We start from the raw sequence: 24235 nt of genomic DNA on the forward strand, positions 1-24235 counted from the left end.
AGGGGGAGGCGGGGGGGGGGAGGGGAGGGGAGGCGCCCAGGGGAGCCCAGGTCCGGCCGCGCGTGGCGCCGGACCTGCCCTGCGCTCCCCTGCACGTCCAGGGAGGCCGAGCGCCTTCGCAGCGGGGACGCGGCCCTCCTCATCCTCGCTCTCCCTCCGCGGAGTTCCCCGACCCCGATCCCGGATTATCCTATCCGCAGCTTGGCGCTCTCCGGAGCCGGAGCCGGAGCTGCCGCGCCGCCCGACCGCCGCGTCAGAGGAGGAGGGAGCGGGGGCGGGGGAGGGGCGGTGAGGTCAGCGGCGCGGCGCGTCCGCGGGCGGCGCATGCGCGGAGCGAGCCCCGTGAGTGGCAGCGGTGGCGCGCGGGGGGCGGTGGGGCCAGCGGAGTGGGGGAGGGGGCGGGGGCGTCGCGGCGGCCGTGTGTGGGCGAGACGGCGGCGAGTTTGAGAGGTCTGTGGTGCGGGGCGCCCGGGGGAGACCCGGCGCGGCCCTCGCGCGACGGCCACGGTCGTGTGTGTGTCTGTGTGTGGTACACGCACACCCGCAAAACTTCCTCCTCCCCTGCCCAGGAGGGCGGGCGCGGGCGCTGAGGGGCCGGCGCTCGCGCAGCCCGGAACCCACAACAACTGGAGCAGCTGTCAAAACTTCGCCGCCGCCGCCCGGCCAGACGCGGCTCGCGCGGGGGAGGGGCAGCCGGCGGGGGGCGCGACCCCCGCCCGCCCGCCAGCCAGCCCCGCGGGCCCGCCGCTCCCCGCGCCGCGGCCCCTCTCTCCTCCCCGCGGCGGGCGGCCTGGGGGAGGGGCGCGGGCGGAGACCCCGGGGCCGGCACCCCCCCCCCGTGCCCCGCAGTAGCCCCGCCCCGCCCCGCCCGGCGCCGCCCGCCCCGCGCCCGCGCCCGCACCCGCGCCCGCACCCGCACCGCCCGGCGCCCGCCCGCCCCGCCCGCACCTCCCCGCCCCGGCCCGGCCCGGCCCGGCCCCTCCCTCCCGCCCGCCCCGCCCGCCGCCCCCCGCCCGGCCCCTGCGCGCCGAGGTGCGCGCGCCCGCGCGTATGTGTGTGAGTGCGTGTCCTGCTCGCTCCATGTTGCCGCCTCTCCCGGTACCTGCTGCTGCTGCTCCCGGGGCTGCGGGAAATGCGAGAGGCTGAGCCGGGGAGGAGGAACCCGAGCAGCAGCGGCGGCGGCGGCCGCGGCGGCGGCGGCGGCGGCGGCGGGAGGAGCCCCCCAGGAGGAGGACCGGGATCCATGTGTCTTTCCTGGTGACTAGGATGTCGTCGGAGGAGGACAAGAGCGCGGAGCAGCCGCAGCCGCCGCCACCACCCCCCGAGGAGCCCGGAGCCCCGGCCCCGAGCCCCGCAGCCGCAGACAAAAGACCTCGGGGCCGGCCTCGCAAAGATGGCGCTTCCCCTTTCCAGAGAGCCAGAAAGAAGTAAGTTGAGTGTGAGGGAGCCAGGCCGGGAGCCAGCCGCGGCGCCGGCCCGGAGCTGTCACCGGCGCGCCCGGCCCCGCCGCCCCCGCGCGCCCCCGGCCGCCCCCGCGGGGTGGGGGTGGGGCCCGCGCCAGCCGCGCGGCTCCGGCCCGGGGCGCCCGCCCGCCCCGCGCCCCGCGCCCCGCGCCCGGCCTCCCGCGGCCGCCCCGCACCTCCTTCCGCCCGGCCGGGCTCCGACGGCTCGCGCCGCCGTCACACTTTACTTTTTAGTTTGGCCCTCGCGCCGTGTTTTCTCGGAGCTTCTGGTTTTGGCGACGTTTCTGGCAGATTCCTCTTGGGCTCGCCGGGTCGTTGGCACGGCAAGCCCGGAGCTCACCTAGGCGGCCCGGGCCGGCGCGCTCCGGGACGCTCGCCGAGCTGTCAAATGCCTGGGCCAGGTGGTCTCCCGGCCCGGGCCGCTGGGCGGGAGGAAACGCACGGAGCTAGGGCTGGTTTTCTTTGTCAGCCAGCCGCTCCTTCAACTTTTCTCGCTCCCAAACCTATGCTTTCCGCCTTTAATGATAGATTAGGAAGTCCTTTGACTTCTCCCTCCGCCCCTCCCCCACCCCAGCCCCGCACCGCCCGGCGGGCGCCGAAGAGCCCAACTCCTGTGTGCTCGCCCAGCTTCGGGGGACGGCGTGCGGCAAGTTTTGGAAACGCACTCAGGGTCCCCACCCCAGGCCGAACGGGAAGGGCACGTTGGCTCAGAGACTGCAGATGGAAAGGTGGCTGAACTTAGAGCGAAGTCGCCGCTCTGAGCTGTTACCGGCTCGGGAGTCGCTTTCGTGGGCTTTCGAACGGACATTAGGGCTGAATACCCGCGGCTGTTCGATGATCAGAAACGTCTTTTTGCAGAATGCCTGTACGACAACTTTGCCTGTGAATTACGAAACCCGTTTTAGTGCGGGCGAGTCGCTCAGCGCTTGTGGCTGTTGCGGGTGCCATGGCAGGTCCGTGAATGCCTTTCGGAGTTGTAGAATGGCGTGTATTGCTTACTCATTTCATTATACGATCATCTCATTGAACGGGTGGCAGTGGAAGGGTTGCACCCGGACGCCGAGCCCGGCTATGGATAGTCTGGGGTTTTTTGTTTGTTTTGGTTTTTTTGACCGGGTGCACTCATTTAGTAATTGAGTAATTTAGTTAACGTTTGCTGATACAGAGTAAAAATAGTGTTAGCCAGGCAGGGCAGAACGGGCTTGTGGGAAGCCCATGCAGCCCTTGACTAGATGTGTGCTCTTTTTGGCTTTGCGATCCTTTTACTATGAAAATGATTCAGGGCCTTCAACTTGCCTCCATATTTTGTTACCAGCTCTGACAAATCGTGAGGGAAACAGGATGTATACATTATTACATTAGCTTCTTTGTGATACACAGTTAGGGTTTATTATGCCACTGGCATTGTAATGTTTGATATAAAGTGCCTTTGTTATTCCTACATTAACTGAAATTTGGAGAAGGAAGGTGCAGTTTGAACTTTAAATTCCTTTGCCACTTTTTAAAAATATCCTTTAAAACAACACATATCAAGCCATAGTAGGGTTTTAACTTGATTGCTTCCCATTTTCAACATTTCTTGGTTTCTTTCCTTTCTCAACATTAATTTGGGATTATTACATGTTTTAAATTTGTTTTTAAACTCTTACTCTAGAAAAAGTGGACCTATCTGTTTTTAGGCTCCTCACCCCTACACATACTAGTGTGTGTGTGTGGGTGTGTGCATGCTCACACACTTCCCCTGAGATTGAAATGAGCTCATTTGTATTAGTGCAACTCCTGGGTTCATCAGAAGAAAGATTGGTGTAGAGCATTACCACTTTATTATTTTATTTTATTTTATTTTTTTATTTTTTTGCTTTTTAGGGCTGCACCTGTGGCATATGGAGGTTCCCAGGCTAGGGGTCAAATCGGAGCTACAGCTGCTGGCCTACACCACAGCCACAACCACGAAGGGTCCGAGCTGCTTCTGCGACCTACACCGCAGCTCACAGCAACACTGGATCCTTAACCCACTGAGCGAGGCCAGGGATTGAACCCACAACCTCATGGTTCCTAGTTGGATTCGTTTCCGATGCACCACGACGGGAACTCCTATTATTTTAATTTTTATCTCACATTATGAATGAGGAAAAGGTAGCTTTCGGAGAAGTTAAAACATTTTTACAGAATGACCCTAGTCTGACAGTATAAAAACATTAACACTTTGGAAAAATGTTTAGAACATTTCTAAGAGTTGAGAGAGTTTTCTCTTTCAGATATGAAGACGAGTACATTGTTCCTTATAGGTAATTAAATCTATAGTGGTAACTTTGAAGGTTCCAAACTTTTTAGTGAATCCTTTAAAATTAGGTGTGTCTTTTGAAGGGAATGGAATCTCCTCTTGTTTTAGAAACATGTAAATGGACACATATGTGAAATGGAAAGCCAGGAGAAGGGCTGGCAATTGTGTGTCTCTGCACTGTATTAAGATACATTCAGAAAAGACCCTGTAGTTAGCTGGGTAGTGCAGATCCTGAAAGTGAAACCGATGTGTAACCAACGTGAATTAGGTTGTAAACGTTAAAATTATGTGGAATTGCGAATGCTTACCTAGGAAATGAAAATTAATATCTTTGTGGGAGGCAGTGTTTAATTGTTAATGTTATTTTGATGGTCAGTAGGGGGGTGGTTTTACGTTAAAGAAGATGCTGTTTTTTAAAAGTAGGATTTTTTTTTTCTATTTTGGGATAAAATAAAAAGGTGACTGCATTAGTAATTACACAGTCTTTGAGTATAAGTTTTTGAAATTTTAAATAGGTAAATAAGCATTTTCTTGTTTCATACATAGTGTTAGATAATTTTTATGTTTTTATCACATTTGAAAAGATTTCTAGTTACTGGTTTTACTTTAATTATTATTAATTTAAAATTATGTTTACTACCCAACGTCAAGAATTTTGAAGTGAAGCTATTGCTCTTAGGCAGAGTTTGAAACCTAGGCGTATAAAGAGGGACATGTCAGGTGGAACGGTGAAATTTGCATTTGTCCAAAAGTTCTTTTTGACAGTAAGGACTCTCTGTTTTGTGGTTATTTGGAGTAGCTCGTAATCTTTATCAGAGGTGCAGGTCTTCCCATTGCTGGAGAAGCTCCTACTCCAGGGTAGGCACATACCAAAGGTGGAGTTATTTTTCTATTAAGGTTGAGGAAATTCTTTCTGAAGCTTGGCTTTTTTTTTTTTTTAATTTTTTAGTTTTTTGTTTTTTTCTTCCTCAGACTGTATATTCACATTACTAAGCTGGGAAGCCCAGGAAGCCTTCTGCCATGTTTCTTACCAAGTCAGCAAAGTTGATGTTAAGAGGTGGGGGTAGAGGGGGCACAGAAGCAGCAGGTGATGGGGATAGGACTTCTGAGGCACCATCCTTGACCCTTTTTGAATCACCTCTTTATACCCTGAACCACTTTCTTTTCAGAGGATAATTTCTGTTATTAAAAAGTCACCTTGAGCATTACTGTTGTAGAAAAATTAGGCACGACCAGTGATATCATACAAGGGACCAGGAAAGAATGGCTATGCTGCAGGTGACTATTACTCTTCTATATTTGTAAGGTCTCCTTCCCCATGAAAATTTCCTATTTTCATAGCTGTGAACTTGAAATACGTGAAACAAAAAAAATCTGTATTGGAGTTCCTGTCGTGGCGCAGTGGTTAACGAATCCAACTAGGAACCACGAGGTTGTGGGTTCGATCCCTGTCCTTGCTCAGTGGGTTAAGGATCTGGCGTTGCCATGAGCTGTGGTGTAGGTTGCAGACGCGGCTCGGATCCCTCGTTGCTGTGGCTCTGGCGTAGGCCGGCGGCTACAGCTCCTATTAGACCCCTAGCCTGGGAATCTCCATATGCCTCGGGAGCGGCCCTAGAAAAGGCAAAAAAAGACTAAAAAAAAAAAATTTGTATTGCATTATAATACATGTGGTTCCATAAAACAATAATTTATAGTTGAGAGATATCACTATTATTATTTGTGCTTTTTTGAGATAATGCACATTATCAGTTTTTATGATAGTTACTCTTTGCTGTTTTTCAAGAAATTAGATAAGTGAAAATTTTTGGTAATTACTGGCCTCTAGTACTTAAGGGGTACTGGAATGTTTTAATTTACTTGAAAAGCTGGTCCCAGAATGGCAGCCTCTCTTATCTGTTAGGTGGCCACATTATAGTTTGCTGTTGTTCTATTGGTCTTATTGATGAAATCTCTTGTCTTTGAGAATACGATGTTTTTAGTTTAATATACAATTTTATGTTCAGTATAATACGGTTATTAATATGTGAACTCGATAAATGGATTTCTACGTAAATTTGAAAGTATCACAGCAGTTTATTTTCCCATCTAGAAAAGTGATTTAGTACATTTTCTTATTATCTGCTCTGCCAAATTTGTAGTGAGTTTGCTGGGTGACCAGACATAACTGCTCTACCCCTCCCCTTCTGCCCCACCTTTTTGCAAAATTGCAGGTTATTCCTCAGGCCAGAATCAGATTTCTTCTGGGCAGAAAGTGATTGTCAACCTTGTATCCTTAAGCCACTTACGGTTATGACTGAGGGGGCTTCCATGAAGCCTCACTGACCTTCCGATATGAAAACGGTCAGTTTTTAGTTACAGAGAACTTTAGGTGCTCTCTGCTCTCACCTGGTGGGACAGAGCATCTGACAGCATCTGATAGAGCTTTTAATCTTTGAGACAGTGGGACTAAACATAATCTTTAGCCGATACAGAATAAACTTTCCAGTGTGTGTGTGTGTGTGTGTGTGTGTGTGTGTGTGTGTCCCTTGCTCCCTGCATCCCTCTATCTCTTTTGTTTCTTTCTAAAATTATTTTGGGTCATCTTTTGTTTTCAGCAAGTTGATTAATCCCTTCATCTTCTGTTTGAAAATTTTGATCACAGTTGTGCTGTAGTGCTATTTTCAAAACTCCCTGGTGGTATTAGTTCAAAAGTTATGGAGTGAAGTAGGGATGGTTTCTCTTCTCTTCGTGTTGGTGGTGGTTAATGTGAACATTTAGCAGAAAGATTAGTCTTGATTTGTAATTGGAAGTGTCAGCCTTTTTAAAGAACTTAAGAGAAGTGGGAATGACACAGCTTTTTTATACTTTCTCTAGAAAAGAGTCATGTAAAAGAAAAATTGTTTGGCTTTGCTTCTGCTATAAATTTTGTAGTGGTTGGAGTTCCTGTCGTGGCGCAGTGGTTAATGAATCCGACTAGGAACCATGAGGTTGTGGGTTCGATCCCTGGCCTTGCTCAGCGGGGTAAGGATCCGGCGTTGCCCAGAGCTGTGGTGTAGGTCGCAGACGCGGCTCGGATCCTATGTTGCTGTGGCTGTGGCGTAGGCTGGCGGCTACAGCTCCAATGTGACCCCTAGCCTGGGAACCTCCATATGCCATGGGAAGTGGCCCTAGAAAAGACAAAAAAAAAAAAAAAAAAAAAAAAAAAAAATTTGTAGTGGTAGTGACTACGTATGATGCTCAAATGCTGAAATTGTTTAAGTCTAAGAAATACTTTTCTGTAACTTTTTAGATTTTGTATTTGGCACATGTTATTCACAGAGCGTATAAGTGTTAAATATATGCCGAGGTGGAGAGTCAATTCTGGAAGAAGATTGACTGTGGCCCAGAAGGGGCCGCAAAGATTGGGAGGAAGGAGTACATGGATTAGATCTCGAAGGATCCATAGGACTTAGCCACTTGGAGCGAGAAGAAAGTGAGAGGCTGTTCTGGGATGGCCGAGTGAATAGTTTTTGCAGGAAGTGTGAAAGGTGTATTTTTGGTGGAGTGTGACTAGAGCAGAAGCTTCATGTGCAGGTTGGGGCCGACCTGTGATGGCCCTTGAATGCCAGCCTAGTAAGTGTGGGCTTTATGATCCAGGGCTTATGAACTGTTTACAGGGACCATGTAGGTAGTTTCAGTGAGTTCGTAAGCTCCTGAGTGACAGCTGACCTTTAAGGCCTTGAGTTGGGGAGAAAACGGTGGATAAAAACAGCCTGGAGAAGAGTTCCTGCTGTGGTGCAGTGGGTTAAGAATCCAACTGCTGCGGTCGCTGTGGAGTGGATGTTAGATCCCTGGCCCAGGACAGTGGGTTGAAAGATCTGGCCTTGCTGTGTAGGTTGCAGCTGTGGCTTGAATTCCGTCCTTGGCCTAAGGAACTTCAATATGCTGCAGGTGCAGCCATAGAACAAGCAAGCAGGCAAGCAAACTAACAGAAACAGTCTGGAGAGTCCTAGGAGTCTATGCCTTGCTTAAGTGAAATTGAAAATTCTGGCTGATGGTTGCCAGATGAGACTGAGATGTTTGTAGAGACTCCGTTTTTTCTGCAAGGGCTGGAAATTTGGTTTTTGTTTCAAATCTCTTGATTTTAATATATAAGATTTATTTATTTATTTATTTATTTAGTCTTTGGTCTTTTTAGAGCCTAACCCGAGGCATATGGAGGTTCCCAGGCTAGGAGTCCAATTGGAGCTGTCGCTGCTGGCCTACACCGCAGCCACAGCCACGCCAGATTCGAGCTGTGTCTGCGACCTACACCACAGCTTGCAGCAGTGCCAGATCCTTAACCCGCTGAGCAAGGCCAGGGATGGAGCCCGCAACCTCATGGTTCCTAGTCGGATTCGTTTGCTCTGCGCCATAATGGGAACTCCCAATACATAAGATTTAAAACGCCATTTGGGACTGTACTTGTGGGCTAGGTCCAGTCTGTGGCCACCAGTGGACTATAGGTCTTTAGTCTCTGCTTTATGCCTAGATTATTTTATTTTTTAAATTGAGGTTTTAAAAATAGCTATTTGTCTCTTCTCCAGGGCAGGAATATTCTTCTGTTACTTTGTATTCTGTGTACGTTTTATACAGTTGAATGTAGATACTCTTAACACTTGATGATGTGATGATGGCTATTTTAGGAAAACCGTCCTGGTAACAATATGAAGGAAGGAGGTACCCAGAGGCAGAGATACAGGGTGTTGCAGGTTCTGGTGTGTGGTCATCTAGATAGATTCTTCGTCGTGCTGATGGAAAGGAAGAAGTTTAGTCAGTGCAGAGGAGGAATTTTGAGTTTCTGGCTTAGGTGTCTATAAGATAGAACTGTCTGGGAGTATTTGGGGATATGGGATTAGAGTTGAGACAGATTAGGGTAGGTGATTAAAAATGTGATGGAAACATGATTACATTTGTGATGGAACACGATGGAAGATATATGAGAAAAAGAATGTATATATATGTGTAACTGGGTCACTTTGCTGTACAGAACATTGTACATCAGCTATAATGAAAATAAAAACATGTGATTTACCTGAGATCTCTGGGAATATGGAGAATGTGTGGAAAATAGTGAAAAGGATTAGGGTGCTTACTTACCCTTAGGTGAGGACAAAGGCACCAAGAAAGCCCGTAAAGATGAGAAAGGGAATCAGAATATATTCCTAGTACAAACAGGCCAGCATATACATGCACAGATGCTCATGGCAGCGGAGAAGGGTAGAAGACTGGTAGAGAAAAATTGGCAAGAACAAAATACCTCCCCGTGGATTACCATGTAAGTTTTTTCTTTTTCAGTCAGGGCTGAGAGATAGACCTGTGGGTACCAATATGGGAGAATGTCTATTCATCGACCTGAGGAAAAATTTACAAGAGTTGCAAGCAGTAATTGAATACTCTTACCTTGTAAAAAATACACAAGCCCGAACTCTGTATATATTTTGTGCATAGAAAATGATTTGGAAGGTTGTGTCGTAAATATTAATACATATACTTTCATATATATATACATGTGCAGTTTTTTTTTTTTTTTTTTTGGTCTTTTTGTCCTTTTAGGGCCGCACCTACAGGACATGGAGGTTCCCAGGCTAGGGCTGTAATCAGAGCTGCAGTTGCCGCCCTTCACCACAGCCACAGCAACGCCAGATCCTTAACCCACTGAGCGAGGCCAGGGGTCAAACTGCAACCTCATGGTTCCTAGTCAGATTTGTTTCTGCTGTGCCATGATGGGAACTCCCTATACGTGTGCAGTTTTTAAAAAGTTGCTAGGGAGTTCTCTGATGGCCTAGCGGGTTGAGGCTCCTGTGTTCTCCCCGCTGTCGCTCTGGTTGCTGCTGTGGGGTGTAGGTTCAATCCCTGGCTCGCACACTGCCTGTGTGACAAAAAATAAAAACAAAATACGAAACAAAGAGAGAACCTGAAATAAACGTTGCAATTCTCATTTAAATAAATAAATAAATAGTCGCTAAATTTAAAACCATAATCTTGTTTTATAACTGAGAATACTAAGTTCTAGGGATATCACTGATTCTGGAACCAAGATTACCTGCATTCAAACCTGGCTTGACTAATTATCAGCTGTTTTACTTTGGAAAGTGACTTGACTTTTTTGTGCCTCGATTGCCTTATCTGCAAAGTGGATATACTAGCACATTGAGTTTAGGATTGTTCTGAATTTATATATATGTAGAATTTTGACCATGTCTGGTACACACTAAATACTACTGCAGGTGGTATTAAAAGAATTTGTGGTTACCGTTACTGCTGCTGTCATCGGTTATCATCAGGTGTTTGCCTGACCTTGAAGAATGTACTAAAAAGGCTGTGGCATAAAATCATGCAGAAGTTATGGGGGTAGGGGTGATACAGATTTCTGCATAGCTGTCCCTATTATAACGAGAAAAAGAAAGATTAAAAAAGCAAAGTCAGCAGAAATTTCTTTAGAACATTTCTTAAAACACATGAAAAACAAACAAAACAATTCCCTACAAGTTGTGTATATAGTAACATTATTACAAAATCATTAAAAAAATTTTTATTGGAGTTCCCAGTGTGGCACAGGGGAACAAATCTGACTAGTTTGTGGATACGTATGAGGATACGGGCCCTCAATCCCTGGCCTTGCCCAGTGGAATAAGGATCTGGCATTGCCTTGAGCTACGCACTGTGTAGGTTGCAGATAGGGCTCAGATCCCCCGTGGCTGGGGCTGTGGTGTAGGTGGGTAGCTGCAGCTTCATTTGGTTCTCTAGCCTGGGAACTACCATATGCCAGGGTGCGGCCCCAAAAAGAAAAAAAAATTTATCAGCCAAACTTAGGAATGTTGTCATAGTTATCGTTTTATATTATAGTTCTGCTGACCATGGTTTTATTAGTAGTTCTCCCTAAATAAGACTTATTAGGTTGTTTTAAAATGACTTAATGTCGGAGTTCCCTTTGTGGCTCAATGGTAAGCCAACCTGACTAGTATCCATGAGGATGCAGGTTTGATCCCTGCCCTTGCTCAGTGGGTTGAGGATCTGGCATTGCCATGAGCTGTGGTGTAGGTCGCAGACGTGGCTTGGATCCTGTGTTGCTGTGCTTGTGGTGTAGGCCAGCTGCTTCAGCTCCAACTCCCTAGCCTGGGAACCTCCATATGCTGTGGATGCGGCCCTAAAAAGACAATGGACAAAAAAGTAAATAAATAAATAAAATAAAAAATAAAATGACTTATGTCTATTTGTACTGTATCACTTTTGATCTTTATACTTCAGTGTAATCCATTTACATTGGAAACAACATAGTTAATGGTCATCGTGAAGTTTGTGTGGTTTTGTTCTTTTTAGTTTTTTTTTTTTTTTTTGACTGCACATGTGGCATGTGGAAGCTTCTGGGCTAGGGATTGAACCCACACCACAGCAGCGACCCAGGCTGCTGCAGTGACAGTACCAGATCCTTAACCTGCTGCGCCACAAGAGCTCTCTTGTGTGGTTTTCTTCTTCTGTTTTGGTCTTTTTAGGGCTGCCCCCATGGCATGGGAGGTTCCCAGGCTAGGGGTTGAATCAGAGCTACAGTTGCCGACACACACCACAGCCACAGCACTGTGGGATCTGAGCCAAGTCTGTGACTTACACTACACATCATGGCAACGCTGGATCCTTGACCCACTGAGTGAGGCCAGGGATGGAACCCGCATCCTCATGGATACAAGTCGGGTTCGTTACCGCTGACCACAACAGGAACTCCGTGGTTTTGTTCCTAATGTCATGTTTCAGTGGAACCTAGCAAAAAAACATCTTCCTTGATTTCCTGATATTTTGGATCCTAAGGACATACACTGCATGTTTGGAGTAAACACCCAGTTGCATATGAAATAACAGTATGAAACCTATTAAAGAATAACCATATTCGTTACCTTAAAACGGTTATCAATGAATTATTCTACCAGGATTTAGGCATTTGGTTAGTATGGCCAAGTTTTTCTCATGTCAGTACTTAGTTATAGAACATTAAAGCTAGATGAGAATTCCAAGAGCATTTGGTCTAACCCCTTACTTTGCAAACACTTGAGCCCCAGAGAGATTGTAGAATGCTAGCGGTCACACAGCAGGTGTCAGTTAACATGTCCAGTAACTGAAGGGGGAGAAGGTAGTTTGTTATGTTGGTGACCCCCCCCCCCCCCCCCGGTGAACACTACTAGTAGTCATGCTGTTACTCACCTCCCCTGGCACCTTGTCTGTCCCAGTGGCTGACTGTCATCAGCAGAAGGCAGCTCTCGTGCTAGTTTGGGGCCCATGTTTAAGGCCCGGGCCTTCCACTTTTGCATGCTTGGAGCGCCGTCATCATACCTTGCTGGAGAGACGAGTCGGGAGGGAGGGATCCTGAGACTTCCTAGGAAAAGAGATGCCCTGCTCTTCCAGTGTCCTAGCTGACTTCAGCCCCTCGTCAGTTTGCTTGTTGAATACAGCTACAGAACTGACCATCACTGACACTAGCAGAGGAACCAGCCAGCTGAGCCCAGCCCAGACTGGAAAATTATGAAAAAACGGAATGGTTGTTGTTTTAATTTGTTAGATTTTGCTATAATAAACCATATAGCAGGATTCTTTTTTTTTTTTTTTTTTTTCTTTTTTCTTTTTAGGGTCACACCCATAGCATATGGAGGTTCCCATGCTAGGAGTCCAATCGGAGCTACAACTGCTGGCCTACACCACAGCCACAGCAACGCCAGATCCAAGCTATGTCTGCAACATACACCACACCTCACGGCAATGTCAAATCCGGAACCCACTGATCGAGGCCAGGGATTGAACCCACAACCTCACAGTTCCTAGTTAGATTAGTTTTCACTGTACCACGACGGAAATTCCAAGAGATTCTTAAAAATAAGAAATATTTGAGATATAAATGATAAAAATCACGGAGTTCCCTGGTGGTTCAGAGGGTTAAGGATCCTGCACTGTCACTGCTGTGACACTGGCTTGATCCCTGGCTTGGGAACTTCTGCATGCCGTGAGTGCAAAAAAAAAAATCATTACTGTTTTCCAGCTTATTTTTACTGAGATAGTTAAGTGAGACTAACCCCTAACTTCTGTTCCCCATTTCACTAAGGTATTTTGAAATAGAGATAGATTTTTTATTATTGGGGAATTTAAGTGGTATTTCAAAATATAGTTGTTATATTGTAGATTGGATTATAATTAGATAAGATAAAATAATTATGATTATCAGCCTTCATAAGGGTATGATTTTTACTTTGGACATACAGAGATTTCATACATGTATATATTTGGAATATCATAAACTCTGTGTCAGAATAGATGGGCTCTCTTCCTGAGCCTGCATTAGGTCTGTTTTTGTGTGATAGAAAACCCCTAAGTAACATCGACTTGAATAGGAGTGTTTATTCTCCACAGCCACACCAGATCTGAGCTGCATCTGAGACCTACTCCGCAGCTTGTGGCAATGCCGGATCCTTAACCCACTGAGCGAGGCCAGGGATCGAACCCACATCGCCACAATGTCAGGTCCTTAACCTATTGAGCTACAATGGGAACGCTGTGATAGGAACTCTTAGAATTTACTGTCTTAGAAACTTTTATAATACAGCATACCGCCGTGTTAATTACATTAACTCACGTTGTGCATTACATCCCTAGCACTTAGTTCTTTTTTGATCACCTTGATCCACCTGGCTCTCCTCAACCCCCTTCCTCTGATAACTACAAGTCTGATCTATTTTTCTGTGAGTTTCAACCCCCCCCCCCCCCCGGAACTCCAGATTCTTTGTTTTTATAGTATTTGACCTACAACACTGTGTTAGTTCCTGGTGCACAAATAGTGATTCCGTATTTCTGTGTATTACAAAGAGACCACCACCAGAACAGATGTAGAGTGTTACTCAGTGTGGGAATGGATGTTGCAGAAGCAGGCAATCGTCTCCACGAGTTCGAGCAACCTGTTGGCTTCCATAGGTCTGGGTTTTCTAGTGTATGAGAATGATGACATGGAACCACTTGAGGTGGCAAATCGATTTCATATTGAGAGCCGACCCTAATTGATGGGTAGTGACTGCTTGTAGTGCTCTGTTGAACCCTGAGTCTCTGTTATTCAGCTTCTGCAGGGAGAGGAAGTAGTAGAAATAGTTTGGGTAAATAGGGGAGTATTAGCATGCTGCTGTTTATACACTGTCCCTGTACACTTGGCCGTTTTTCTGTGCAATTAATTGAAAATTTTAAAATCTTTTCATTGAAAATTTTTGACTATTCTGCTAACCCTTGGGCCGTCTTTATTTCTTTTTGAAAAAGATCCTAAAATTTATTCCATATTTTAAAAAGTGTGCTAATAAATGTGAGACTCAACTTGGTGCAGAATATTCTTAAAGCTGGAGAGGGGGATGTCGTACAGAAGTACTAAACTCCTCTCTATGTGTATGTCAGAATATTTAGGATATGCCGGGCGACAAACAACCTCAGTTCTCAGTGACTGCAGGCTGGAAAGGCTTATTTCTTTTTTTGCTTTTTTTGCCTTTTGGGGCTGCACCCATGGCATGTTGGAGGTTCCAGGCTAGGGTTCCAGTCGAGCTGTAGCTGCCGGACTACACCACAGCCACAGCAACGCCAGATTCGAGCTGCATCTTCGACCTACACCACAACCACAGCTCACGGCAACACCAGATCCTTAACCAACTGAGCGAGGTGAGGGATTGAACCTGCCTCCTCATGGACGCTAGTCAGATTCGTTTCCACTGAGCCATGACGGGAACTCCTGAAAGGCTTATTTCTTGCTGGTGGTACACCTTGGTCATGGGCTGGTTTAGAAGCTTTCCGCTCTAGCATTTATGCCCAGGTAGAGCGAGGCACCATCTCTGTCTTTCCGCAACTGCCAAGGCAGGAAAAGGAGAACCTGGTAGATTGTGCCCTGGCTCTCAGAGACTCTCCAGAAGTGGGGCTTGTCTTGTCTCATTTACATTTCATTGGGCTGAGAACATCATGCGTAAGCACCTAACTTTCAAGGGGGCAGGGAAGTGAAATCCCGTCATTTCTGGAGGAAGACCTGGAAATAATTTGGTAAAAAGAACTGATAAATATCACAGAGAGTAACATTTAGCTTAGTCCAAAAATTCGTATTTGACTTGGGAGTATGTTTTGCTGCCTATTATGGGGTATGACCATCTGGTGGACTGTTGTGTTACAAAATATCAATTAAGGGATGTGTTTAATAATACTATTAAATACAAAATAACATTTCCCAGAGGTAGAAATAGTATAGGAGGCATAGGGCTTGGGCTGTTGATTATTCTTTCTTTTTTTTTTGATTATTCTTTCTGTTTTGGCTCTGCCGGTGGCATACAGAAGCTCCTGGGCCAGGGATTGAACCTGTGCCACAGCAGTGACAACACCAGCTCTTTAACCCAGGGAGCTAGAATTCTTTCTTTCTCCCCTGTACTTAATGTTTTCTTCCTTTCTCCAACATGAAAGGAGGGAAGAAATCAAATATTAAAATTTGTTGTGGGAGTTCCCGTTGTGGCTCAGCAGAAGCGAGTCTGACTAGAATCTGTGAGGGCACAGGTTCGATACCTGGCCTCACTCGGTGGGCTAAGGATCCAGTATTGCCATGAGCCATGGTGTAGGCCACAGCCGAGGCTCAGATCTGGCGTTGCTGTGGCTGTGGTGTAGGCTGGAGGCTACAGCTCTGATTCTGCCCCACCTCCATATGCCATGGGTGTGGCCCTGAGAAGACAAAACCAAAAAAGAAAAAAAAGCCCCAATAAATAAAAAAATAAAATAGCTATGTAATGTTAATGAGATTATAGGTGACTTAAAATCAGTTCCACCCCCCCAAGTAAGTTCTTGAAGCATATGTTTTCTTTTCGGTCTGGGTTTCTTTGTCTCTCTGTTTTCTGTTAATTGCCTGAGGAAGATACTACCTGGTCGCTACTGGGTGCTGAAGAAACCACAACAGGACCCAATCCCTACCCTCAGTTTTTACTAGTTCAGGACAAACTCTAGGGCAAAGCAGCAGCTCCTGTGGTAGAACATGCTCAAAGTACTGAGGAAGCTTAGGGAAGAGGGAACTTGAGGCAGGGGAATTGGAGGAAGACATCTGAGTTGAGACTTGAAGAGCGAAAACCAACTGTTGACGAGAACGGAAAGGCCGGGAACAGCCCTACATGGCCTTGTGGGTTCTCTCGTTGGATACTCAGTGGTGGCTTGCAGTAGAATTAATTAGTTCCCGATTTACAGGTGATGGAGCTAAGGCTTCAGGAAGATCACAAAGTCGGTAAGTGATTGAGTTAGGATTTGAATCCAGGTGCATCTGACTCTGGTTTTTGCTGTTTAAAAATCTCCAGTTTTGGAGTTCCTGTCGTGGCTTAGTGGCAGTGAGCTCGCTTAGTATCCAGGAGGATTTGGGTTCAATCCCTGCCCTCGATCAGGGGGTTAAGGTTCTGGAGTTGCCATGAGCTGTGGTGTAGGTCACCGACAGCTTGGATCCCTCATTGCTGTGGCTGTGGTGTAGGCCTGCAGCTGTAGCTCTGGTTCGAGCCCTGGCCTGGGAACTTCCATGTGTCTCAGGTGCGGCCCAAAAAAGAAAAAAAACCCCACAAAACTGCAGTTGTGTTATCTCCAGTTGTATTTCAGCTGTGAGATAAATAGGATCTGCAGATCTAACATACAGCATCACTTCTATGGTGGGCGGCACTGTCACAGAATGGAAGTTTGCAGCAGAGTAGAACACAGATGTTCGCCGCCACACTGCGTACGTATGAGGTGATGGATGTATTGATTTAGATGGGAGGAATCCTTTCACGGTGTGTATCAAATCATCATGGTGTATGTGTTAAATATCTTGCAATTTTATTTGTCAGTTATACTTCAGTAAAGCTGAAAGAAAAATGCTCACAAAGAAAGAAAGAAACTCCAGTCCATTTGGGTGAGAAAATGAGGAAGGGAAAGTATACTGGTTAAGTTTGAATAAAAGAGAAGGCAAACTTTTTTTTTTTGGTCTTTTGTCCTTTTAGGGCCACACCCGCAGCATATGGAGGTTCCCAGGCTAGGGGTCTAATCAGAGCTGTAGCCGCCTGCCTGCACCACAGCCACAGCAACGTGGGATCTGAGCCGTGTCTGTGACCCACACCACAGTTCACAGCAATACTGGATCCTTAACCCACTGAGCTGAGGCCAGGGATCGAACCTGTAACCTCATGCATGCTTCCTAGTCAGATTCGTTTCCACTGCACCACGATGGGAACTCCCCAGACATTTTTTTAAAATTAACCTATATTTGATTTATAATGTCATGCCAATTTATGCTGTATGGGGGAAGTTTGAATTTTTACTGCAGGCAGTAGGGAGCCATTGAAGATGAAAAGTAACATGGTATCTTTGCTAGAAAAAAGAACTGGGGAGTTCCAGTTGTGGCTCCCGCAGTTAACAAACCCAGCTAGTATCCATGAGGGTGTGGGTTTGACCCTTGACCTAGCTCAGTGGGTCAGTGATCTGGGGTTGTTGTGGCTGTGGTGTAGGCCGGCGGCTACAGCTCTGATTGGACCCCTAGCCTGGGAACCTTCATAAGCCGTGAATGCGGCCCTAAAAAGACCAAAAAAAAAAAAAAAAAAAAAAACTCCTCAAAAAAACAAAAAGCAAAAAAACCCAAACAAAAAACCTTGCCAAAATTGGGAAGATGGTGTGAGGGGAGTATCTTTACCCCATTTGTCGTGTTATGTGGACCAGAATGAGAACCCAAAGTAATTTGCATGCTCATATTTTTCCTTTTTCTCTTCCAGTTTTTGTCTTTTTTGCCATTTTCTTGGGCCGCTCCCAGGCTAGGGGTCGAATTGGAACTGTAGCCACCGGCCTACGCCAGTGCCACAGCAACGTGGGATCCGAGCCGTGTCTGCGACCTACACCACAGCTCACGGCAGCGCCGGATCCTCAACCCACTGAGCAAGGGCAGGGATCGAACCCGCAACCTCATGGTGTCCTAGTCGGATTCGTTAACCACTGAGCCACTATGGGAACTCCTCTTCTCCCATTTTTTTTCTGAGTTGTCTTTGGCATACAACACTGTGTAGTTTTAAGGCGGATAGCATAATAATTTGACTTATATACACCATGTTATGAGTAGCACAGTAAGTTTAGTGAGCATCTCATACAGATACAAAAGAAAAAGGAAAAAATAAAGATTTTCTCTCTTATATGTACTTTGGTACCTAGTGTACAGCAGTGTTAATTCTGTTAGTCATGTTGTGTGTTACATCCCTAGCACTCCCATGTGACTGGGGCTTTGTACCTCTGACCCCTTCATCCAGTTCCCCTCCCCCCAACCCTCATGCTTATAACCGCAAATGTCATCTTTTTCTATAGTTTGTCCAGTTTTTGAGGTGTAATTGACCCACCATATTCTTTTTCACCAAGAAATAATACTTGCCTAGCTTTCTTTTTCAGATTATCTAACCCCAGAACTAGAAACGAACCTCAGAGTCTTCTATTCCAGTGTTTTCAGTTTACGGATTAGGAGCTGAAGTGCTGACAGAGAAATTTGATGTCTTCATTATACTTTTCATATTTTTCTTTGTCGTTTTAGGGCCGTACCCTTGACATATGGAGGTTCCCAGGCTAGGGGTCCAGTTGGAGCTGTAGCTGCCAGTCTGAGCCACAGCCACAGCCATAGCCACTCAGATCCGAGCCTCGTCTGCCACCTACACAGCAATGCTGGATCCTTAACCCACTGAGCAAGGCCAGGGATCGAACCCTCAACTTCATGGTTCCTAGTCAGATTCGTTAACCACTGCGCCACGACAGGAACTCCATCTCTTCATTTTTTAACAATGTCTTTTGTGATGATCTTTGTACAACTACAAATGTAATAAAATTCATTGAGTAATAAAAAAAAGTCTTTTGAAATGCTTTGGTTTCTAATTTTGATGAGGTCTAGTTTATGAGTTTTTTTTCCCTTAGGATTGTGCTTTTGGTGCCATATCTGAGAACTCTGTCACCAAGATCCAAAAGATATGTATTTACTTCTAGAAACTTTCTTGCTGTTGGGTTTTTACATTAGGGTCATTGATACATGCGGAGTTAATTTTGTGTGTGGCGGGAGGTAAAGTCTGATGATTTTGCAAGTGGATGTGCAGTTGTTCCGGCACGATTTGTTGAAGACTGTCCTTTCCTCATTGAGTTGTCGTAGCGTCTTTGTTGAAGATCCCTTGATCATAAAGGTACGGGTTTATGTCTGAATTCTCATCTGTCCCACTGATCTGTGTGTCAGTCCTCATGCCGGCAGTGCACTGTCTTCATTAAGTTTTGAGATCGGGCAGTGCTGATTCTCCCAGTTTTGTTCTTTTCCAAAATTATTTTGCATAAGAGTTCCTGCTGTGGCTCAGTGGTAATAACCATGGCTAGTAACCATGAGGATGCAGTTCTGTCCCTGGCCCTGCGGACTGGGTTAAGGGTCTGGGCATTGCTGTGGCTGTGGTGTAGACCAGCAGCTGTAGCTCCTATTGACCCCTAGCCTGGGAACTTCGATATGCTTTGGGTGCAGCCCTAAAAAGCCAAAAAGAAAAAAAAATTTTTTTTTCCCATTATGGGTTTTATGCATTTTCATATAAATTTTAGGGTCAGCTTGTCAGTTTTTACCAAAAAAAAATTTGTTGGGATTTTGATAGGGGTGATGTTGAATCTATAGATTAATTTTGAGAGAATCGATACCTTACTTTTTGAATACATGAAATCACACATCTCTTTATTTTGGTCTTTTTAAAATTTCCTTCAGCAATATTTTACAAGTTTCAGTGTACGGATCTTTTTTGTTGTTGTTAAATTTATTCCTAAGTAATTTTTTTTTGATGCTATTATAAATGGAATTTTCTGAATTTCATTTATAAATTACTGCTGGTTTATAGAAACACTTTTTTTAAGAGTAAGGCTGATTTTATTCATGGGGCCCCTACAGTGTGGTTTTGCATTAGGAGAGAGAGATTGGGCTCAATTCTTTTTTTTTTTTTTTTGGTCTTTTTGCTATTTCTTTGGGCCGCTCCCGTGGCATATGGAGGTTCCCAGGCCAGGGGTTGAATCGGAGCTGTAGCTTCCAGCCTACGGCAGAGCCACAGCAACACAGGATCCGAGCTGCGTCTGCAACCTACACCACAGCTCACGGCAACGCCGGATCGTTAACCCGCTGAGCAAGGGTAGGAACCCGCAACCTCATGGTTCCTAGTCAGATTCGTTAACCACTGCGCCACGACGGGAACTCCTGGGCTCAATTCTTTTTTTTTTTTTTTGGTCTTTTGTCTTTTTTTGTTGTTGTTGTTATTGTTGCTATCTCTTGGTTCTTGGGCCGCTCCCTCGGCATATGGAGGTTCCCAGGCTAGGGGTCCAATCGGAGCTGTAGCCACCGGCCTACGCCAGAGCCACAGCAACTCGGGATCCGAGCCGCGTCTGCAACCTACACCACCGCTCACGGCAACGCCGGATCGTTAACCCACTGAGCAAGGGCAGGGACCGAACCCGCAACCTCATGGTTCCTAGTCGGATTCGTTAACCACTGCGCCACGACGGGAACTCCTGGGCTCAATTCTTGAAGCGTAATTGAGATGCACAGACACACCTTGTATATTCTGTTATTTTGCTAAACTCATTTATTAGTTTTAGTATTTTTTTTCCTTAAAATTTTTTTTTCTTTTTTTTTTTTTTATGGCTGAACCTGAGGTGTATGGAAGTTCCGGGGCCAGGGGTTGAATCTGAACTGTAGCTGCAGCAATGTTGGATCCTTTGACCCATTGCGCCACAGTGGGAACTCCCAGTTTTAGTATTTTTTGTAGGTTCTTCAGAGTTTTTCACATCCAAGCAGATAACTTTTAACTGATCAGATGCTTACCTTAAAAATCCCAAGCCACGTATTATCCTGGGGAGAACATATCTTTCAAGTTTCTCTTTGAGCATGTGTGGTACTTAAGACTTTTCTTTAACTGAGTGTTCTGTGTAATTGGCAGCCTAGCAGAGATGAGTCTTTGACAAAATCAACTTTCTCTTTGGCTCTGGTGAGGGTTAAACAGAAAGACCCACTAGCTGAGAGAAGTAGGAAATATATACACAAGCAAATAGCCATACTTCTTTGGAGAAGTTTTATGAACAGAACAGCAGTTTGACTTTGGCAGATGACTTCTTGGTGCTTTAGTTGCTTCACCTGCTAAGTGGGATAATAGTACCTACCTCACTGAGGTGTGCAAGTTAAATAATCTGTGTAAAGCACTTAGAATGGTTTCTGACATACACAATCACTTTATATGTTTGATAACTTTATTAGCATTAAATAGTCAGGAATTAAGCAAGAGGATTAAGAAGGGCAAATTGCCTAATTGATCTGAGTTCCTTGTAGTGTGGGTACAATTAAATCTTGAGTGGTTTTTAGTCTTTTTTTGGGGTTACAGACCCCTTTAAATATAGGCTCGATTTCCATAGAAGAAGGCATACAAGAATCTAGGTACACACATTTATGTAATTTAATGGGGTGTGTTCAGTGAGCCCCTGAAGCTTATCCAAAAGCTTTGTAGGGGTTCATAGCCCCCGGAATAAGAACCTTTACTCAAAAAATAAACTGCCTTCTGAAGGATCTAGTCTTGGATGCAGGAGGGGACGGATGGTTTTTTCGTTAAAGCTGAGTTCTTTTTCTTTTTATGAGATCTTGTGTGTGTGTGTGTGTGTGCGCGCGTGTGCATGTGTCTCTTTTTTATTTTTTATTTTTTAGGACTGCAGTGCAGCATATGGAGGTTCCCAGGACAGTGGTAGCATCAGAGCTGTAGGCCTCTCTTGGACACAGCATTGCAGGATCTGAGCTATGTCTGCGACCTACACCACAGCTCACGGCAATGCCGGATCCTTAACCCACTGAGCCAGGCCAAGGATCAAACTCACAACTTCGTGGTTCCTAATTGGATTTTTTTCCGCTAAGTGATATTCAAGGGAAGATACTTTGTGATTAGTATTTTATGTATTTATTTATTTTTATGCTTTTTAGGGCCACCGTGTGGCATTTTGGAGATTCCCAGGCTAGGGGTCAAATCAGAGCTACAGCTGCAGGCCTACACCACAGCCACAGCAATGCGGGATCCCAGCCACGCTGGGTCCTTAACCCACTGAGCAAGGCCAGGGATCGAAACCGCCACCTCATTGTTCTAGTCAGATCCATTCCCGCTGCGCCAAGACAGGAACCCCTCTGTGATTAGTATTGTCAGATTTTGGTAGACTGGGTGATAATGCATTTCAGAGTGTGTATTATGATTGAACCCTAGAAAGCATGTTGAAATGCAGGTGAGGGGAAAGACATTGTTATAGGGATAATTTTAAACTGCCCCAACTTGTTCTTAAGTGAATTTTCACAAACCTCAATACTCTTGATATAATTGATAAAAAAATACTGTGACAAGCCTTACGTTGCGTTACTGAGCCTGAGAACTGTTGCAAGGTTCAGGAGTTCTGCAGACAGCCAGGCGCAGCTGAGGGAGATGCTAGATCAGACTGTGAGCTGCTACTGCTGCTGCTTTTTTTTTTTTTTTTTTTGTCTTTTTGTCTTTTTGTCTTTTTGGGGCACTGGTGGCATATGGAGCTTCCCAGGCTAGGGGTCCAATAGGAGCTGTTGCTGCCAGCCTACACTAGGGACACAGCAACTCGGGATCTGAGCTGCATCTGCAGTCTACACCACAGCTCACGGCAATGCCAGACCTTTAACCCACCAGTTGAGGCCAGGGATCAAACCCGCATCCTCATGGATGCTAGTCAGGTTTGTTAACCACTGAGCCACGACGGGAACTCTGACTGTGAGCTTCTTGAACATGGTGTCTGTGCGCTTTCAACACTGTATCCTCAGTAAAGAGTTCAGGAGTTCCCATGGTGGCTCTGCAGTAACAAACCCCCCAGTAACCATGATGATGTGGGCCTCCTTCACTGTGTTCCATCACTTCCATCACTGGCCTCCTTCAGTGTGTTAAGGATCCTGCGTTGTTGAGAGCTGTGGTGTGGGTCACAGATGTGGCTCGGATCCCTTGCTGCTGTGGCTGTGGCGTGGGCCGGCAGCTGTAGCTCCAGTTCGACCCCTAGCCTGGAAATGTCCATTTGCTGCAGGTGCTGCCCTTAAAAAAAAAAAAAAAAAAAAAGAGGAGATATTGCAGGAGTTCCCTTGAATTCCACCAGTGGGTTAAGGATCTGGCTCAAGTCCCTGCTGTCAAGCCATGACTTGGTTTTGATCCCTGGCCCAGGAACTTCCATATGCTTGTGGGTGTGGTAAAGAAAAAGAATGTAAAGTTTTTTATATTCTTTATTATTATTATTATTATTACTTGCTTTTTAGGGCTGCACCTGCAGCGTATGGAAGTTCCCAGGTTAGGGGTCAAATCAGAGCTGCAGTGCTGGCCTATACCACAGCCACAGCAATGCCAGATCTGAGCTGCATCTGGGACCTACACCACAGCCCACAGTAATGCTGGATCCCAGACTCACTGTGAGGGATTGAACTTGTGTCCTCATGGATACTAGTTGGGTTCACTACTGCTTTGCTACAATGGGAACTCCCAGTTTTTTATTTCTTATGTTTTGTTTGTTTGTTTGCTTGTTTGTTTTTTTTTTTTTTTTGGTTGCCCTGTGGCACATGGAGTTCCCAGGCCAGGGATCAGATCTGAGCGAAGTTGAGACCTAAGCCACAGCTGTGGCAACACTGGATCCTTAACCTACTATGCCAGGTGGGTAATTGAACCTGTGTCCCAGTGCTCCCAAGATGCCCCTGATCCCGTTGTGCCACAGGGGGAGCTTATGATTATTTTAAAGAGTGATGAAAGTTGTGAATAAACCAAGGTGTGTATTATTTTTCCCCTGAGTAGCTAATTTATATTAGGAATTATTCCCCCTTTTTATTGCTGGCCTCATTTCTCTTTATTTTTCCTTTGTCTTTACCATTCAGTGTACTTCCTAGCCTCTTTAGTGACGCCTTACGCCTTCAGTTAACCCTTCTTTTTTTTTTGGCCAGGATTTGGATCCAGGCCAGGGATTGAATCTAGGCCACAGGAGTGATCTGAATCCTTAACCCTTTTGGAACCACTTTGTCTTTGGATTCATTCCTCCTGGGTCAGGGGAGGAGAAACCGTTCACTGGAAGTGTCTGGGCTGTGGAAGCCTTGCAGTGGTGCAGTGCTGGTAACAAGCGTCCTGAGATTCTTGATACTGGCCAGTGCTGCTATTGGGAAATGATGCTGGATAGAGAACTTCATGATCATTTCAAACAGAAAAAAAAAAAAATGTTTTTAGGCTCTCTTGACTGCCAGGATTTCATATCAAATACGTATTTATGAGGTCTCATTCTGCTTCTCAATACTAGTGTTTTTGCCACACCCACAGCATGTGGAAGTTCCTGGTCCAAGGATCAAACACCCAACTCTGCAGTGACAATGCCGGCTCTTTAATCTGCAGTGCTGCCAAGGAATTCCGTAGTATGGTCGAATCCTAAAAGAGTTCCTATCCGTGTT

General features: G+C 46.0%; 1 protein-coding gene across 19 annotated transcripts in view; it reads left to right on the plus strand.

Moving 5' to 3' along the window:
* KMT2C (lysine methyltransferase 2C) overlaps positions 308-24235 on the plus strand; it is a 286456-nt gene continuing 262528 nt past the window's right edge. For 14 of the 19 annotated variants that reach the window (XR_002340465.1, XM_021079131.1, XM_021079134.1 and 11 more), the window contains exon 1: positions 1048-1427. Coding sequence is in view for 18 of the 19 variants with exons in the window: in XM_021079131.1 (XP_020934790.1) it covers positions 1267-1427 (161 nt within the window). In the remaining variant the exon portion in view is untranslated. Of the gene's footprint in view, positions 343-391; positions 451-1009; positions 1428-24235 lie in introns of those variants that run through there. The other 5 variants (XM_021079140.1, XM_021079126.1, XM_021079123.1 and 2 more) reach the window with 4 other exon arrangements.

Source organism: Sus scrofa, chromosome 18, assembly GCF_000003025.6.
Source record: "Sus scrofa isolate TJ Tabasco breed Duroc chromosome 18, Sscrofa11.1, whole genome shotgun sequence".
Taxonomy (NCBI): Eukaryota; Metazoa; Chordata; class Mammalia; order Artiodactyla; family Suidae; genus Sus; species Sus scrofa.